Source organism: Eublepharis macularius, chromosome 10 (genome assembly GCF_028583425.1).
Source record: "Eublepharis macularius isolate TG4126 chromosome 10, MPM_Emac_v1.0, whole genome shotgun sequence".
In the NCBI taxonomy this organism is placed as follows: Eukaryota; Metazoa; Chordata; class Lepidosauria; order Squamata; family Eublepharidae; genus Eublepharis; species Eublepharis macularius.
The window spans coordinates 363,941-380,518 of NC_072799.1; the positions used below are offsets into that span (position 1 = coordinate 363,941).

Here is a 16,578-nt window from a genome sequence, read left to right on the forward strand (position 1 = left end):
CCTGTCTCTTGTGCCTTCCTCCCCCCCCCCCCCACTGCAGCTGCCTCTGACTTGCTGCTCCATGCCCCGTTGGTACAAGAGACTGCATACATTGAGGACCGCCCTCTGCACATGCTCTACTGTGCTGCGGAGGAGAACTGCTTGTCCAGCAGTGCCCGCAATGCCAACTGGCCCTATGGGCACCGGCGCCTCCTGCGCTTCTCTTCTCAGATTCACAACAACGGCCGGGCAGACTTCCGCCCCAAGGCTGGGCGCCATTCTTGGGTGTGGCACGAATGCCACGGGTAAGAGCGGCTGGCTGAGGGGAGGAGGGAGGGTCCTGGGCACAGAGGGGGCTGAAGAAGGCACGGCTCTGGCACTGCCTCATCGGTCCCACAGCTGGGCCCCACGTCACACCCTCCCCTCGCCCACCCCATCTGCTGCTGCATCTTCCGTGACCCGCTCTTTCTCCCAGGCACTACCACAGCATGGACATCTTCACCCACTATGACCTCCTCACCGCCAACGGCTCCAAGGTGGCGGAGGGGCACAAGGCCAGCTTCTGCCTGGAAGACACAGAGTGCCACGAAGGTGGGCACTGCTCTGGGGACATGCTGGGCAGGGGCAGAGTGGGGAGGGCCTCATGGCCTGTCCCTGGGCCCTTTATGGCCAGGTGCGCGAGGAAGCACTCCCTCCCCATTAGGATCGCTGCTTCAGACATGCCGGGCACGGGATATTGATGTAAGTGGAGAAGGGGAAGCCAGGGGCAAAAATCTGACACACACACACACACACACCGCTTCCCTTTGGCAGACGTGGGCAAGCGTTACGAGTGTGCTAACTTTGGAGAGCAAGGCATCACCGTGGGCTGCTGGGACCTCTATCGGCATGACATTGACTGCCAGTGGATCGACATCACAGACGTCCAGCCTGGCAACTACATTCTGCAGGTCAGCCACAGCACAGCGAGGCGGCTCCCCTAGAGACATGCCAAGTTAGCCAGCAGACCCTCAGAGCCCCATTGCCCAGGAAGGTGACGCCCACCTGCTTCTGTAGAACTGGCAGGCAGCAGCTGTGGACAGGCTGCTCCAGAGACAGGCGCTTGCAAATTTGGGTGGTCTTTAGCAGTCCTCAGCCAGATAAAACTGAGGGTGGAGTAAACGTGTGCGCTTTAAGCAGTGCCTGCTCAGGCTTTCCTGTTCAGTGGAGATGGTATTCCCTCCGAGAAAGGCCTGGTGGCGATCAGCCTTCATTGCTGAATGGACTTGACTTCCAGGGGCAGAGAAACCACGGCTCTGATCGGATCACGCTATACAGCCCTGCTGGGCTGGGCCACTGGCTCAACCGGTTTGGGAGCCTATTTCCCACAGTGGCCCAAAACCGACATCCTTTGACCCGCTTTCTCTGGGAGGGAGGGACGTCATGACATTGAGCCCTGCCCCACAGAGGCTAGCTGCCCAGGGCACCAGGCCTCTGCGAACAGCTGCTGCCCGATTCCTTAAAGGGAGGAGCCGGGGAGTGCAGCAGGGACCTTCTGCCATCGAGCCGTGCCCGACTCTGCCAACCGGAAAAAATCCCGGCAGGCAGGTGGGGCTGGGAGCTCCCGTAGCAGAGCGCGTGGGGTCTCTCCGCACAGCCAGCTGCTGCTTCTGCTCCCCAGGTGGTGATCAACCCCCGCTACGAGGTGGCAGAGAGCGACTTCACCAACAATGCCATGAAGTGCAACTGCAAATATGACGGACATCGCATCTGGGTGCACAGCTGCCATATAGGTACGGCCGGGGAGGGAGAGGGGTTTAGCGCCCCGAGGAGCTGCTGGGGAGAGCCAACGGGGCATTGTGGGAGGAGCAGGGGCCAGGGAACTGGGAGGGGGGCTTGCAGGAGGAACTGCTCGGGCAGTGGTGGTCTAGTCCCTCCCGTGGTCCTCCCGCAGGTGATGCGCTCAGCGACGAGGCAAGCAGGCGCTTTGAACAGTATCCTGGACAGCTGAACAACCAAGTCGTATAGGCCAAACCACCCGACAGCCTGCCCGTGCCATCTGCATCAAGCGGGGTTGGGACAGCACAGCGGCATTGGCTTCCTGCCCTCCTCCAGGCCCAACAGACCGCATGGTGCCAACAGGTCGCTCCGCCTGGCCCGGCCTCTGCAAGCAGTCTGGTGCCCCCCCGCAAGCAGCCTCCTCCCGCCCCCAATGGGCACGGCTGAACCCACAGGACAAAGCCTGGGGCTGGGAGAAGCAGGGAGGCAGCAGAGTCTGGGGTGGCATGCCTCCCCACCCCGGGTGCCTCCATCCACTGGGCCCTCTCTTCAAGTGGTGCTTGTCGGCCTCCAGGGCAGGGCTGTTTTCTATATAAAGTGTAATTTTTTGCCCCCGCTGGTCTTCTCTCTGATTCCATGGGGGGAAGGAAGTGTGGAGGGGGAGAGGCTCTCGCCCAGAAAGGCCCTGGCCCCAAGCAGGATGCGGCGAGAGGCCTGGCGGGAAGGAGCCTCTTATCCAATCCTGCTGGCATGCGGGGCCAGGAAAAAGAGCTACTCAGCACCGCCAAGGCCCGGACACTGCCGCCCTGTATTAGACTGCCGTGAGGAAGACGGCACAGCCCTGAGGTTGACTGAGGACCCAAAGCCCCTGGAATGTTCCCGGGAATGTTTTCTTTCCGGGCTGGGTGCAGATGAACAAATTCCCCTGCAGAAGCTGAAAGGAGGCCTGGCAGGCTCAGAGGGACAGATGAAAAGGCCTACTAGGCACGGCCATTACCCCCCCCCCTGCCCTGCCCTGGCAGCAGCAACCAAGTCACTCCCCGGCTTTCTGTCCACCTTAACTCAAAGCCCCAGCTCAGCATGTTCAGGTACCCCCCACCCTACCCTCCTACACACAGGGACTCTGCCCAGAGCAACGGCTCAAGCACACAGCAACTGTAGGCAGGAGCCAAGCAGTTAGGAGAGGCCAGCCCAACGCCCCCCCCCCCCCCCGCCCCAAAAGGTTTGCTTAAGGAAACAGTCTTTATCAGAAAGACTCCATGAAAATGACAATGGAAGGCTGGGAACCCACAGTTCAGTATAAAGACCACTGAGGAATGGGATAAATGTTTATAAAATTATGTATACGGAGTGGGAGGTGTGGACGACTTTTCCCCCTCTCCCATATTACTAGAACTCAGGCACACTCCATGCAGCTGACAGGCCACAGACTGAGGATGAACAAAATGGAAGTTTTACCTTTAGTCAACAGGCAGCAAAGTCCATCAGCAGCCACTAGGCATGGTGACTGAGGCAGAGGCAGTAAACCTCTGAATCCCGCGAGGAGACAGCCTCAGGCTCTGCCCTACTGCCCACCCTCCAGAGTAACTGGCTGGCCACGGGGGGAGACTAGACGGACCGCTGGCCTGGTCCAGCAGGGCTGCTCTCAGGGAACTAAACTGCAGAATTCACTGCCAGTGGACAGCAGCAGCCAGAACACCTTGCGAGGGGTTTAAGAGGACAGATTCATGGGAATCTTCAATGACTACTAGCTAGGGATGCCAGCCTCTACCCTTCACCCTTGCTCACCTGGCCGGCAGGGAAAGGTAGGAATCTTCCTTCAGAAAAGACAAAGGCCCCAAGCCAGGTCCCCAGGCAGGCCTCTGCCACAGCTGTTCCAAGGAGGTGACTGTCTCTTATAGGAGGGGGACAGAGAGGATGGCCAGCAGCTGCCCCAGGCACCCTCTCCCCGGGCACTACAGGCCCTGTCAATGCCTGGTTTCTCTGTCATGCCGCTACCCTTCCACCCTCAGCTGGGACGTTTGGGGGCCTGCTTGCAATACGGGCATTTGGCAGAGGCCTTGGTGTCCAGCATGGTTTGCAATGAGGCTCCAGCGCTGAGATTTTGCAAATGAACTCGCGAAGCTGTAGTGCCGGGGACAGAAACATCTCCTCTCGGCAGAGCCTACCTTTCCACGAAGCCTCGGGCGGCATCCGCCGTGCCTGGCACTCGGGCTACAGGCTTCTTCTAAGCGGTTAACAAAACAGCCAAGAAACGTAACATTTACACAGCCCTGAACATGAAATTCCTAACAAAGAACACAAAGCAAGCTGGCAAAATCTAAGTGTTTATTTCTTCCCATCTTGGTCTACATCATTTCATTCTTCGTACAGCTGGACAGCACATGTTTTTCCATCCAATCGTGAGCTCTCATTCCACAAGGAACCTCATAAATGACAAAGCAAGTCAGGCTTTCTTCACACAGGCAAAGACAGATTTTGAACTGACACATTCTCTTAGCTGGGATGATTTGTGAAATTCCTAAACGTACAAGCAGGGCAGAGGCAGCCCCCCTCCCGCCCCAGTAAGCCCAAGGGAGACAATGGACCTCCTCTGGCAGGTGTGTGGAGAAAGAAGACCCCCTTCACCAGCCGCAGCTGTCATTTTTTCCCCTGTTAGCCAGTTCCACTGTATGGGTCAAGTGGCTTTGGCTACAGTCTCCTACCGTCCTTTAAACAGGCAGAGAGTGTTCAGAGCTGCCAAAGGACGGACAGGCAGCATGTAACCGCCACCCACTCCCAGTTCAGTCTCCTACCGGATCTGGTTTGGGTTTGGCTGAAACCACCACTAGGCATTCCAATAAGAACTTGCTCCCCTTAGAGTAACGAACACTGAAGTGAGAGGAACACAAACACAAGCCACGCAGAGGGAAAGGCCGAGATCCCTCTGGGGCCTGTGCCGCCATCTTGCCAACAGTAGAGGCAGGCTCTAGGGAACGGGCTTTCAGACCCTGCCCAGGGGTCGAGGAGGAGCCGCTGTCTCCCAAGCCCTCGTGTGAGGCCGAGCCAGCAGCCCCGCCCTTCCCAGGGGTTGCAGAGGAGGGCCGCTCCTCCCTGCACCCAGGACGGAGCACTTCTCCAGGCAAGCTGGAGGCCTTCCACAGAAAACGCCTGCCGCCCTACTCCGTGGCCTCAGGGGTGATTGTCAGCTGCAGCGACTCAGACCCTCGGCGCACCTGCAGCGCCAAGTGTGGCTGTGTCCGCACAGCCCTGTAGACGTCTTCTGCCCGCTGGGAAGCCTGCCCATTAATTTCCATCAGGATGTCACCAGCCTTCAGTCCTGCCCTGAGGAAACAGCAGCAAATAGAAGCGGGAAGGATATCCCACGCCAGCAGCAGGGCAGGGGCGGGGCAGGGAGAGGAGCCCCAACCCTGGGATGGCAAGAGGGAGCCCCGACACTCACTGATGAGCCGGAGAGCCAATGATGACCTTATGGATGAAGACGCCATAAGGCACGTCAGGGAACGCGGGATCTCTCCTCTTCAGCTCAGACAGGATGCTGCAGAGGGCAATCAGGAGAGCACCAGGTCACAAAAAGGCAGGCGGCGGCTGCACGGGCCCAGGGCTGGACTCCGTGCCGAGACGGCCACGTGCTGCTCCCATCCAAGCTATGCTAGCGTCATTCGCACCCTGCCCCTCAGAGGACAGGGCTGCGGCTGTCTCTCGGGGAGCCCATGCCCCCAAGGCTCTCCTGTCCCTGGCAACGTCATGAGGACCAGCCGCCTGCCCCGAGGAGGGGGGCTGGTGCTGGGCTGGGACCTGGCACAGCCCTTTGGACGCTCGCAAACATTTCCAAGCATCTCCACGGTGCTTCCCAGTCCCAACAGCCCCACAAGGCTGCTGGTTCTGCAGAAGGAGAAAACCAAGCCCCGAAGCAAGTGGGCTGCCCAGGAGGTGATTGAGCCCCGCCCTGAGGAGCCCAGAAGGCCTCTGGGCCAGACCCCCAGCAGAGGCTCTCCGGGGCTGCACGCCGAGGTCTTCTGAATGCCCTCTGGCCTGAGCCTCCTCATGGGAGACGCAGCTGGGGACTGAAGCCAGGACTCTCTGCAGGCAAAGCAGATGCTCCAACGCAGAGGCACAGGTCCTGCCTGCCCCCTCGACGCTACGCAGAGCTATGCTGTCAGCGGCCAGGACACAAGAGAGCATTCTTGAGAGGAAACCCAGCCAAAGCAGGCCCTCTGGGGCCGTTTGGTGGGAAGGGGCAGGAGAGAAGTGGGTCCAAAAAGGAGACTCTGTGAAGACCGCCACCATGTACTGCAGGGTGGCAGGACTTCCCCTCCCTGTTAGCTGGGAACACGTGCAGGGCTCCCCCTTTGACAAGGCAGTTTGCCCCAATGCCTGGTTAGTCGTCACCACTGACAAGTGGGAGAATCTTATTTTCCTGCTCCCTCTCCTCCTCTCCTCCTCTGCCTCCCTCTGGCAGTGCTTGAAGCCTTCCCCCCTTCCTCCTCTGCCACACAACAACCCACCTAACCTTGTCCTCCTCTTCACCCTAGCAGCCTCTGCCCTTCCTCGCCGCCTATTTCCCTCCACTATCTTTGGCTTCTCTTTTTACCATTTGCTCCCTCCCTCCCTCCTCTGGGTGTTGTCCTCTGTTCTGTCTCTTTCCCCCCCTCACTAACGCAACCTGAGGCTTAGAATCTTTGGCAACGTTAGCCGGAGATTGCCCAACCAGTCCTAGAATAGTTACAAATACCTCATAGCACAGTCGTACAAGATGCTAGGCATTACTTCTATACGTTTCATACTTTTCTGCAAAAACAGAGCTTTCTCCAGGCATTTAGGAAACAAACTCATTTTCTGCCCCACTGTGCAAACTTTTCAATCCACCCTGAGGATATTGATGAAAACTAGATGTAACGACGCTTTTGACCCAATCACATTTTAGGAACTGCCATCTAACCATTCCACAAGGTAGAAGAGGGGAGAGTTGGAGCTTCCTGCCTGTAGAACATTTCCTCACCTGGGGGTCAGGGTGAGCATCATCACACCAATGTAGCGACGTTTCCCCTCTGTGCTGCCAAACCAGGAGCCTGCAATGGGAGAGGCTGTCAAAGAGGGAGAAGGATGCCGATCCTCCCAAATGACATCCTCAGCCCTCACCATCAAGGCCCAGAGATCCAACGCCAAGACCAGGCCAACTGGTTCCTTGCCACTCCCCGCAGAAGCAAGACGTCTAAGCCACAATAGCTTGGAACACAGTTCAGAAAGTAAACACCCACACAAAGCAGTGACATTGTATGGGTGGGGGGCGGGGCGGCGGCGGCGGCTGCCCATCCTGGTGCAGCATTCCTCCCCCTCCCCCCCCCCACTCAAGGACAGCCTTCCATTCCAGACTGAGGCTATGGCCCCACTGCAGCAGACCCACTGCAGATTTGGGGGTAACCAAATTCAGATACCAGCCCCCCACACGTGCGCACACGTACCCGTATGCTTCCCCTCCTCCTCAAGGAAGGCCCGCAGCCGGTCAGAGGGGATAGCAAATGAGATGCCAGACGTCACCTTCATGGTATTTACACCAATCACCTCACCATCCTAGGAGAGGCCAAAGTCACTATGGCAGCCACCTGAAAGCAGTGAAAGCAGGTCCCCTCTGGCTGCCAAAAGCCAGCAGTACCTGGGGAAACGGGGGCGGGGGGGGGGCACTGCAGCTAGCAAAGCAGATTGCGCAGGGCACCAACGTGCCTCTGGGCCTTCCTTGCCAAAGAAGCCAGCCCCGCCTTGGGTAGGAAAGGAACTGGGAACAAACAGCTCGCACAAAGAGGCCTACAGCTCCTCTAGAGGGAAACCTCCTGCTACCGACCCCACTCCCCACCCCAGCACAAACTAACCAGCCACAAGGAAGGGGCACGAGCCCTCCCCTGCACGCAGGTACAGATGAAACCACCATCTGCCTTCCACACACACAGAACACTTAAAACTTACTAGGTTCACCAGGGGGCCACCAGAGTTCCCAAACTGTGGAGGGGAAAGAAAAGTTATTATGAGGAGCAACTCAAAAAAAAGCCAGAGTGCGTCGATGGCTGCGTGCCAATGCACTTGCAGAGGACGAAGGCCTGACCCCGTTCCGTTCCCTGGACGCAACAACCACAGTCAAGGGACAGGGGAGGAACAGTCCAGGCCAGACCATGTTCCCACAGCCTTACATCGATGGCAGCGTCTGTCTGGATGTACTCCATATCCGAAGCAGCCAGGCCAAGTTCTCGCCCTCCCCGCTGGGCTGAGCTGACGATGCCGGAAGTGACCGTGTTCTGCAGGGCGAAAGGGCTGCCCATGGCCACCACAAACTCCCCCTGGCGCACCTCCGATGAGCGACCCAAAGGCAAAGTGGGCAAGGGGTGCTTAGGGGAGAGGAAGAGAGGCAGACATCAGCGGCAGCTCCTGGCCCCGACGGCTACATCCACCTGAGCCAGAAGGTGGCTTCTGTGGGACACTCCGGAGCACCATTTTGCCATGCCCTGGATGGTCCCATATCTGGGATCAGGACTCCCCGATTGGATTAGCTAATTTCCAGAATAGCTGCCTTCCACAGTGGCACAGAGCTTGGCTTGCTTGAGGAATCTGGTACGAGCTGCACTGTAAGAGCCTCTTCTAAGACACCTGTGCCCTGCCTGGAGCACTGCGTAACCCAGATGCTGGGAGCCTGAGTGGGTCAATGCACCCCCTGCCCCCGTTCCTATGGTTAAGGAAGCTTCCCGCCCCACCAATGAACGCCCTGGTTGTCTGGAGACCCACACTCCCAACCCCACCAGTCACCTTGGGATTGATTTTGATGGTGGCAATGTCTGCGACCTGGTCCACCTGCCGCACCACAGCATCGTAGAGCTCCCCACTGGCCAGTCGCACCCTCACCCGCCTGCGGTTTGCCACGACATGGGCGTTTGTCACAATCAGCCCATCTGCAGACACCACAAAACCAGAGCCGTTGGAGATGGGCAGCTCTCGCCCAGAGAACGGATGCCTGGGGAAGATGATGGACAATCACTCATCCCAAGCAGGATCCAACAGGAGAACCAGCACTACTCAAAAAGAAGCTTGAGCCCTCAGGAGGGCCCTGCGATGGCGGCCCTGCAAGCAACTCTATTTCAGGCAACGTGGCAGGAGAGGGACTGTGAGGGAGCAGCATCCCAGGGCCGGACCCACCTTTAGGGCAGCACAGCCCTGCCCTTGTTGTAAGGAAGTCTCCCTAGCTAACCTCAACCCAGTTTCACTGGGTCCACAGTGATGCCACCGAGAGAGGCAGGCGCAGCCTTCTTTACATCCATTCAAATATGAGCTAAATACTGCCTGCCACGGGGGGGGGGGGGAGGGGGGGGAGGGATCCTCATGTCCATTGCTGGCTACCAAGACCTGTGAGGTCCAAGGTCTATCATCAGACCCTGCCATGCCCCAAAGGAGGCCTCACTGCCAAAGAGGCTTGGGGCTGGCTGTTGATTTGTCCTTCCAGCTCACCTGAAGGCCATGGGAAAAGCTAAAACTCCCCCCATCATTTCCACCCGCGGGCCCTTCCCTGCACCACCTACAAGAATCTGGTCCTGTTTCCAAAAGGACACTTTCCCCCCTTTTATGCTTCTGATTGAGAGAGACAAAATTTACAGCCGGGGGGGGGGGGGATGCACACACACACACACACACACACCGAATTTGAATCCAGGACCCCCTCAAAGACCAACAACTTTTTCAGGGCACATGATTTTGAGAGCCTGCGGGTTGGCGCCTTTGGGCGTCCCGCTCCGTATCCCTTCAGCTTCAGGTGGGCCTCCGTGTTGCGCTGCAGAGGGGCAGCGAGGGCCGGGCCCAGGGACCCCGGAGAGGCCCACGGGAGGGTCGGGGCAGAAGCTTCCGAGCGTCAGAGCCCGCGGTCCGAAGCCGCTTCTGCCCCGGGACTCTCGTGGGCCTCTCCGGGGTCCCTGGGCCCGGCCCTGGAGGTGCTCGACGCTGCCATCGCCAGGCCCCGGGAGGAGGGCTTCGCTGCGGGGCGGCGGCGGGGCGCCCGGGCGGCCTCCCTCACCTGCCCAGGATCTCCACGTAGACCAGGGCCGGCGCCGTCTTCTCGGCCACGTCGGCGATGAAGTTGAAGGTGGCGCGGGGCGAGGCGGGCGGGGGCGGGGGCGTGGCCGGGGGGCGCGCCCCCTTCCCCTCTCCCTCCTCCGTCGCCGCCGCCCCCCCGCCCAGCAGCAGCAGCGCCGCCCCCGCCGCGCCCGCGCCCCCGCCCGCCAGCGCCCAGGCCCACCCCGAGGCCCCGCCCCGCCGGGGCCCCGCCCTCAGCGCCCAGCCCAGCGCCCGCCGGGCAGCCGCCGCCGCCGCCATCATGGCCGCCCTCCGCCGGAAGGCGCCGGAAGCCCCCGGGCCCTCTCCCGCGCGGAGCCTGCCGGGAAAGGGCCGGGACCCGCCCCTTCCGGCGCGCCGAGGGGCGGGGCTTCCTCGTCCGCGCAGGCGCGACCAAGATGGCGGCTCCGGCCTGGCGCTGAAGGAGGCCGCGGCGGAGAGATGGAGGCCGCCGCCGCCGCCGGGCCCCCCGCGCCGGGCCCCGAGCGCCTCTTCGACGCGCACCGGTGAGGCCCCGCCCCGGGCACGGGGGCTGCGCGGCCCTTCCCTCCCGCCCGGCCGCTGAGCGCCTCTCCCCTCCCGTCCCGCAGGCTGCCGAGCGACGGGCTGCTGCTGCTCTCGCTGCTGCTGTACGCGCCGGTGGGGCTGTGCCTGCTGCTGCTGCGCCTCTTCCTGGGCCTGCACGTCTTCCTGGTCAGCTGCGCCCTCCCGGACAGCGCCCTCCGCAGGTGGGTAGGGGGGCGGGCCAGGGAGGGAGGGAGGGGAGCCCCCCCCCGTGGCCCCCCGTCCGGCCTCCCCTCCAGCCTCCGTCTGCTGCGGCCCGCAGGTTCGTCGTGCGGGTGATGTGCGCGGTGCTGGGCCTCCTGGTGCGGCAGAGCCAGCCTCGGCAGCGCGGCCTCCGCGCCCGCGTCTTCATCGCCAACCACGTCACCCACTTCGACCACAACGTCGTCAACCTGCTGACCTCCTGCAACGCGGTGAGTGGCCGGGGCGGGGGGCGAGGAGCGAGGAGCGAGGAGGAGGGGGGCCCCGAGGCTGCCGGCTGGCCCCGGCCCCGCAGCGCCTGCTCTCGAGCGCTTTCGCTGTGCAGAAGGGCAGGGCAGGAGGAAGGAAGAGGGCGGGAGCGGAGCGTTTGGAAGCTGAGAGGGCGGAGCCGAGAGGGCTGGTAAGGCTGTCCAGCAGGGGCTGCCTGCCGAGCACCCAGCACCTGTCTTCCGCCTCTGGGAGCTGCCTTCTTCAGAGGCCCCCCGGGGTGCGGCTTCTTATGGTTTTGAAGGCCAGGGATGGTGTTTCCCAGGTCTAGAATATTGCCTCCTAACCCTTCTCTTTTGCGGCAGCCCATGCTGAATGGGGCCTCTGGCTTCATGTGTTGGTCCCGAGGTTTCCTGGAGGTGGGGAGCACAGGAAGCCGAGCAGAGCTCCTGGAGTCACTGAAGGCTTACTCCTCCCATGGAGGCAATCCGCCTCTCCTGCTCTTCCCTGAAGAAGCCACCACCAACGGGAGGGTTGGCCTTCTGCGCTTCAGGTAGGTGGGTGAATGGGGGAGCGAAGAGGAGATTCGAGGCTTGCATCTCTCTGTCTCTCCCTCGGGGCCTGTCCTTGCTGACTGGCTTTTTCTCTCTCCAGCTCATGGCCATTCTCTATCTTGGACGTGGTCCAGCCAGTGGGCCTGCAAGTGCAGAGGCCCTTCATTGCTGTGGTGAGTGCTTATGGGGGCGGGGAGCACACAGGGGGCTAGTGCTGTGCGTTTGCCCTGCTGCTTCTTTGCGCATTCTGTAGTCTTTCCTTTACCATTGTGCAGAAACCAATGTGCCAGGGGAGGGTTAAATGGCCATTCGGCCTTTCTTGCCTTAAAGCTTGGCACAGTTGTTTCATAGCAGGGTTTTTACAGTTTTCCTTCCTTTTCTCTTTGAAGAGCACAGCTGATGCCTCCTGGGTGACTGAGCTGCTCTGGACTTTCTTTGTTCCCTTCACCATATATCAAGTAAGGTACTAATTTTCTCTGATTCTTTTGAGGGTGGGCAGTGTTTTGGGATGCACGTACCAAGGACCGCAGGTTCCATTGTCTCTGCATTCTTGAATGTTGCTATCTTGAGAAGAAGGGAGCTTTTACACAAGGGGCCAGTTTGATGCCCAGACGTTCATTTTGGCCTATTTTGTTTTGCCTTGCATAGGTGGCTCCCATCGGTCTGCAGACAACCTGAGGAGACACGGGAAGAGCTGGCTGTCCGAGTCCAAGAGGTAGGGACAGAAGCCTTCGAGGTGCTGTCTTGGTCTTGCTAAGGGAGCTAGTTCGCTGTTGCATCCATTGTCCTTGATATTCCAAAACATCCCACTAGTTAGGGATTCCTGCTGTAAGGCTTGGTGTAGGAGACATGGGAGAAGGGGCCCATATGGATAGCTCAGCCTTTGAAGAGGGGCCTTCTTGTTGATCTCTCCCTCTTGCAGCTCCTGGCCTTGGAGCTCGGTGTGGTGTCGACACGAGTCACTGCTGCTGACAAAGCAGAGCACCTGAAGCGATTACGCCATAGTCCTCCAGCTCCCTATGTCCCTGGTGAGCAATTCTTACCCTGTCTGATCTCAGTGAATGCAGTATGCCCATCAATGCAGCTATCCCTTTGTGCATTGAGTGAGCAGTGGGCCCTTGCCTTGATACCCCCTATCTATGCATTGATTCAAAGGAGCAGGTGGGTGTCCAAACATTTCCTCACGGGGGGAGGACGTTCATGATATGGTTGCTAGCTCTCCTTTTGAGAAGTGGCACCCAGGAAGGGGTGGGGTGGGAGTGCCTTGGAACTCCTCTGGAAGTGTGCTTTGGGCAGAGTAGGCACAATATTCAGGGAAAGCACGTGACATCCATGTCTCATTTTCAGTCCCACATCAACCCTCGGCAGGCAGACCTCAGGCTTCCCCTAGCTTGCCTGCCACAGAGGATACGCGCTTGATGGGCATGGCTCAGCGTGTCAAGGAAGTCCTTCCCCATGTGCCTCTGGCAGTCATTCACAAGGACTTGGGTGAGTGAGTGGATGGCAGGAGAGGGGAGCTGAGTGTGGCTGCAGGAGTATAGCTTCTAGTTTGGTCACTGACAGGTAGATCTCAGGGTTCCATTCTGGGTGTTGTAACTGAAGGACAATGTTAGCAAGGTACGAAAGAGGCCAAGGGGAATGAAATGAAGATTAACTATCTTATTTTTAAGCCATTCCAAAGGGTAGCCATGTTAGTCTGTGGCAGCAGAATTATACCGGAGACCAAGGGCGCCTTCAATGCAAAACATAATCCTGCTAAAGCTTTCACGAATCAGACCTTGTTTGATCAGCTGTGTAGAAGTATATATGGTTACTAGGGCCAGAGCCCGTTGTGACATAATACAACGGGCTCTAGCAGCAGGAGCTGAGCTGTCCCACCCCACCATGGGCCAAGCCGCCGGGTTGGGTCACTCCGCGCTGCACTGGGCCACTGGGCTGGGCCACACTGCCGCACAGGGCCCCGAGGCAGCAGGAAGGCCCAGGGCTGCAGCTCCATATCTTCCCACTGCTGCGCCGATCCTTCCAGAAGCCTCGAAGCAGCGGGAAGCTCCAGCAGTGTGGCACCTGGTCTTCCTGTCGCTGGGCTGGGGCTTCTCAGGCTTCTGGAAGGCCCAAGGCAGTAGGAAGGCTCAGCACCATGGTGTCGGGTCTTCCCACAGCTGCGCTGGACCTTTCCGGGCCTCTGGGAGCCGTGAGGAGGTGGCAGGGAGGCAAACTGTTTTGCCCCAGCTCACTTCTTATCCCCATGTACTGCACCTGCGCGGGGATAAGAAGTGAGTTGTCGGCAACACGGTTTGCCTTTTATGTTTAAGGATGCCTCTAACAATGGAAGTTTTGCCTTGCCAAAGTTGATGCTGGAATAAATTCTTAGTTGTCATTAGACTTCAGATTTATTTTTTTGAAAAAATACTTTAAGTCCAATTTTTTCATTAGAAATTCATAAAGCAGCATACAGTAAAAACACATAACAGGAATACAAATCAAAATAGTCAATTCGTAGTTAATTTAAGCCAAGAGCGAAAAACAACCTGCCTTGAACTCAATCAAAGGCCTTCTGGAATAGTTGCATCAAGAGAGTTGGGGGATGCTTGTTTCCTGAGGAAGGAAGTTCCACAGTCTCGGGGTGGCAGACCTGTCTCGCCAGCCTGTCCTCTGAACGAGCTGCTGGCTTCCTCTGCAAGGCGCTGCTGGGTGATCTCCGATACCTTGGTCGGTTCATAGGGGTGGAGGTGACCATGCAGAATTACATATGGCCTGCCTTTCTTTCCCAGCCCAGACCAACTGCGTGGATGCCACCATTGCCAACCTGCTGGAGGGGCGGGTTCCCTTCACCCCCAGTGAGGCAGAGGAGGAGCCCTCCTTGCTTGGGCCGTCAGTCTCCAATGCTCAGCACCCCACATCTGCCCCCACAGCTGTGGTATGTGTAGGTCTCCTTAAGGGGGGGGGAGCAAGCAAGTATGGTTGTGTGGGGTTGAGGTGGGGATGTCTTGGGAGACTTCTCCTTTCTTTTCCCTTGTGTGCAGCAGCCCCAGAAGGTCTTTTCCAGGTCCCCAGAGGCAAGGCACCTCTCCCTGCAGGAGCGGAAGCATGCACTGTTTGATTATGCCAGGAGGTAAGACTGTGATCCACTGGGGCAGCATCAGCCCCAGCCACCTGCCTGAGGGGAGAGGCGGGGCTTGTTGTGCTGCCTCTCCCCCTGCTGGTTGCTACCTTGGGCTTTTCTTGCTTCCACAGGAGATACACAGAGAAATATGGGATGACCCAGAGTCAGGGGAGCCGCTGACCAGACAGTGTTTCTTCCTGCACTTGGCAGTGGCTATTTCTGTGGATTGGCAGTCTGTGACAGCTGTGTCTGTACTGGCTGGGCGAGGCGGCCAGGTTCCAGCCCACCTGTGCTTTCTGCTGCAGGTCCACTGCAACACTGGAGGGGGCCAGGAGCCTGCATCTGAGCGGGGGCGGGTGGGGAAGCTTTCGCTATCAAAATAAACATTGCTCAAATTCTCAAATGCCTGCATGGGAGCAGCTACTTGTTTCTCTACAACTGAGCCCAAATAAGTGGTCCCACGCCCTCTGGAAGGACACACAGCCAGTTCAGATTTGTATCTTGTAGCTCAACAAGCGCCCTGGAAAATCCTGCATTACCTCCGGAGGAGGGCCTTCGAACTCCCCTGGATGCTCCGGGAGGGAGGGGTCCTGCCCAGCTGTCGAGGGCTGCTGGGGCAATAGACAAAGCTGTCTTCTCTCGCATGAGGACATTGGTTGGTTTTCCTTGGCAATTTCTGCTCTGTTTGCAGTTCTCCAAAGCCTGGGCCAGAGAACATTTTCCCAACACTTTCTGCCTGCAATCTTTGTGTCGAACTGGAGATGCACTGGACAGCACCTGGAGCCGTCTCCACACAATGCAGGCACTTTTTGGCTAACCCACAGAGGCAGTCCTCTACCTTGAGCCTCCGCTAGGAAGGAGCACCACAAGTAAAGCAAATAGATAAATGAAGTGGGGGCGAGAGAAACAATCCTCCGGGATATAGCTTGTGGCCGAGAGCCAGGCGGCATTTGCTACCCTCCCAACCTTCTCTAGCTGCAGCGTCCCCAGCTCTGTCCCTTGAGGTGCAGGGTGAGAATTTCCTTTCATGTATCCCTTTTTCAGGAATTGTGATGTTGGGTGTGGCGGAACGGGCGCTGGCTCTCAGTCTGGGCAACTGAGCCGCCGTCAATGGCCTGCTAACCCCGCTATTCGGCTCCCACCGTCCCTGGTGGGCGTGGCTCACACTCGCTGTCAGTACACTGCCTGACTGAGGGGTAGTGAGACCCCTCCAGCTGAATTTCCGTACTGGGAAGTGAATTTCCCAATCTTCGGTTGGGCCCTGGAGAATTGGCAACCCACCAAGATCTAGCGTTATCAGTTTCTCCTGGGCTCCCTTCTTTTCGCGTGCCAAGTGGGGGAGGTTACCTAGTCAGAGCACCACAAGGTTCTTTATATTCGAAAGGTATAATTCAATAACTATATACAGAGCACTATATACAAAGCGGGTAAAGGCACAACGCACGGGTAGACCCCCTTTTTCAGAACCCATAGGGCAGAAAATTAAACAGAAGAGAACCGCTGTCGGCTTCCCCTACCACACTGTTTCCTACTCTACCTTAAGTGGGGGTCTAAGGGAAGTTTCCCCTTCTGCTGCCTCCCAGGCCCTCCACATTTAGGGCCTAGGCACCCGGGTTTCACCCAGCAGCAGGAGCCTCTCCTTCTTCAACCAAGAAAGCTACTCTCTTCCCCTCAGGATCGGCTGGGTATTTCTATTGAGGCTGCTCCACCCCTTATTCCCCCCTTCCTGCACTTTTTTGGCCTGGGGCAGCTGGGAGCTGTAGTCCAGGAAGAAGGGAGTCCCCTACCAAGACTCCTGCAGGCCCCTCCCTGGCCCTACAGCCCATTAAACCTCATGGGGAACTTTTTTTTCCCCTTTAAGACAGATTAACTGCAACCAGCACTCATTTCACCCTTGGTAACCATTTCGTTACATTGGGTCTGGCCTCTGTGGCTCCACCTGTCTGTGTTACCGCTTTCTGGAGGACATTGGGTTGGGTTGGAAGCAGTTGGAGCCCAACTTGGAATCTCATGGTCACTGGCTAGCCGGTGAAGAAGGCTGCAGAGGAGTAAGAAGGTTGCCAGACGTCTCTGGATGGGGCTTGGTGTCTAACTGGGCCAGCTCTGTCTCTCTCTCCAGCTCAG

The 16,578-nt window shown here is 58.5% G+C and overlaps 3 protein-coding genes across 10 annotated transcripts in view; 2 read left to right on the plus strand and 1 right to left on the minus strand.

Moving 5' to 3' along the window:
• The window catches only part of LOXL3 (lysyl oxidase like 3), a 35,312-nt gene extending 32,960 nt beyond the window's left edge, over nucleotides 1-2,352 (plus strand). For all 7 annotated transcript variants that reach the window (XM_054989786.1, XM_054989785.1, XM_054989791.1 and 4 more), the window contains 5 exons: nucleotides 41-284; nucleotides 455-570; nucleotides 793-929; nucleotides 1,640-1,751; nucleotides 1,913-2,352. In XM_054989786.1, coding sequence (XP_054845761.1) covers nucleotides 41-284; nucleotides 455-570; nucleotides 793-929; nucleotides 1,640-1,751; nucleotides 1,913-1,986 — 683 coding nt within the window. In that variant the 3' untranslated portion in view covers nucleotides 1,987-2,352. The remainder of the gene's footprint in view (nucleotides 1-40; nucleotides 285-454; nucleotides 571-792; nucleotides 930-1,639; nucleotides 1,752-1,912) is intronic.
• A 1,696-nt stretch (nucleotides 2,353-4,048) lies between these two features.
• Nucleotides 4,049-10,086, minus strand: HTRA2 (HtrA serine peptidase 2). Its single transcript, XM_054990332.1, has 8 exons — nucleotides 9,788-10,086; nucleotides 8,533-8,737; nucleotides 7,923-8,117; nucleotides 7,702-7,734; nucleotides 7,203-7,311; nucleotides 6,740-6,809; nucleotides 5,180-5,275; nucleotides 4,049-5,061 (listed from the first exon to the last, which is right to left on the minus strand). Exons 1-8 carry the CDS (start codon nucleotides 10,084-10,086, stop codon nucleotides 4,896-4,898), a joined length of 1,173 nt encoding a protein of 390 aa, XP_054846307.1. The 3' UTR covers nucleotides 4,049-4,895.
• Nucleotides 9,960-14,869, plus strand: AUP1 (AUP1 lipid droplet regulating VLDL assembly factor). 2 transcript variants are annotated; one of them, XM_054989869.1, is made up of 12 exons: nucleotides 9,960-10,331; nucleotides 10,416-10,553; nucleotides 10,652-10,802; nucleotides 11,163-11,350; nucleotides 11,452-11,524; nucleotides 11,741-11,814; nucleotides 12,000-12,066; nucleotides 12,274-12,379; nucleotides 12,699-12,839; nucleotides 14,123-14,268; nucleotides 14,375-14,463; nucleotides 14,586-14,869. In XM_054989869.1, exons 1-12 carry the CDS (start codon nucleotides 10,267-10,269, stop codon nucleotides 14,632-14,634), a joined length of 1,287 nt encoding a protein of 428 aa, XP_054845844.1. In that variant the 5' UTR covers nucleotides 9,960-10,266; the 3' UTR covers nucleotides 14,635-14,869. The 2 variants fall into 2 exon arrangements, with proteins under 2 accessions (XP_054845844.1, XP_054845845.1); XM_054989870.1 differs by having other exon boundaries at nucleotides 14,378-14,463.
• Nucleotides 14,870-16,578: the final 1,709 nt, after the last annotated feature.

Coding starts and splice junctions, on each gene's coding strand:
- HTRA2 (XM_054990332.1), bottom strand. CDS start 10,086: ATGGCGGCGGCGGCGGCTGCCCGGCGGGCGCTGGGCTGGGCGCTGAGG. Junction 8,118..8,532: donor CCATCAAAATCAATCCCAAG/GTGACTGGTGGG, acceptor CTCTCCCCTAAG/CACCCCTTGCCCACTTTGCC. Junction 7,735..7,922: donor AGACAGACGCTGCCATCGAT/GTAAGGCTGTGG, acceptor TCCCCTCCACAG/TTTGGGAACTCTGGTGGCCC.
- AUP1 (XM_054989869.1), top strand. CDS start 10,267: ATGGAGGCCGCCGCCGCCGCCGGGCCCCCCGCGCCGGGCCCCGAGCGC. Junction 10,803..11,162: donor TGCTGACCTCCTGCAACGCG/GTGAGTGGCCGG, acceptor CTTTTGCGGCAG/CCCATGCTGAATGGGGCCTC. Junction 12,380..12,698: donor TCCAGCTCCCTATGTCCCTG/GTGAGCAATTCT, acceptor TCTCATTTTCAG/TCCCACATCAACCCTCGGCA.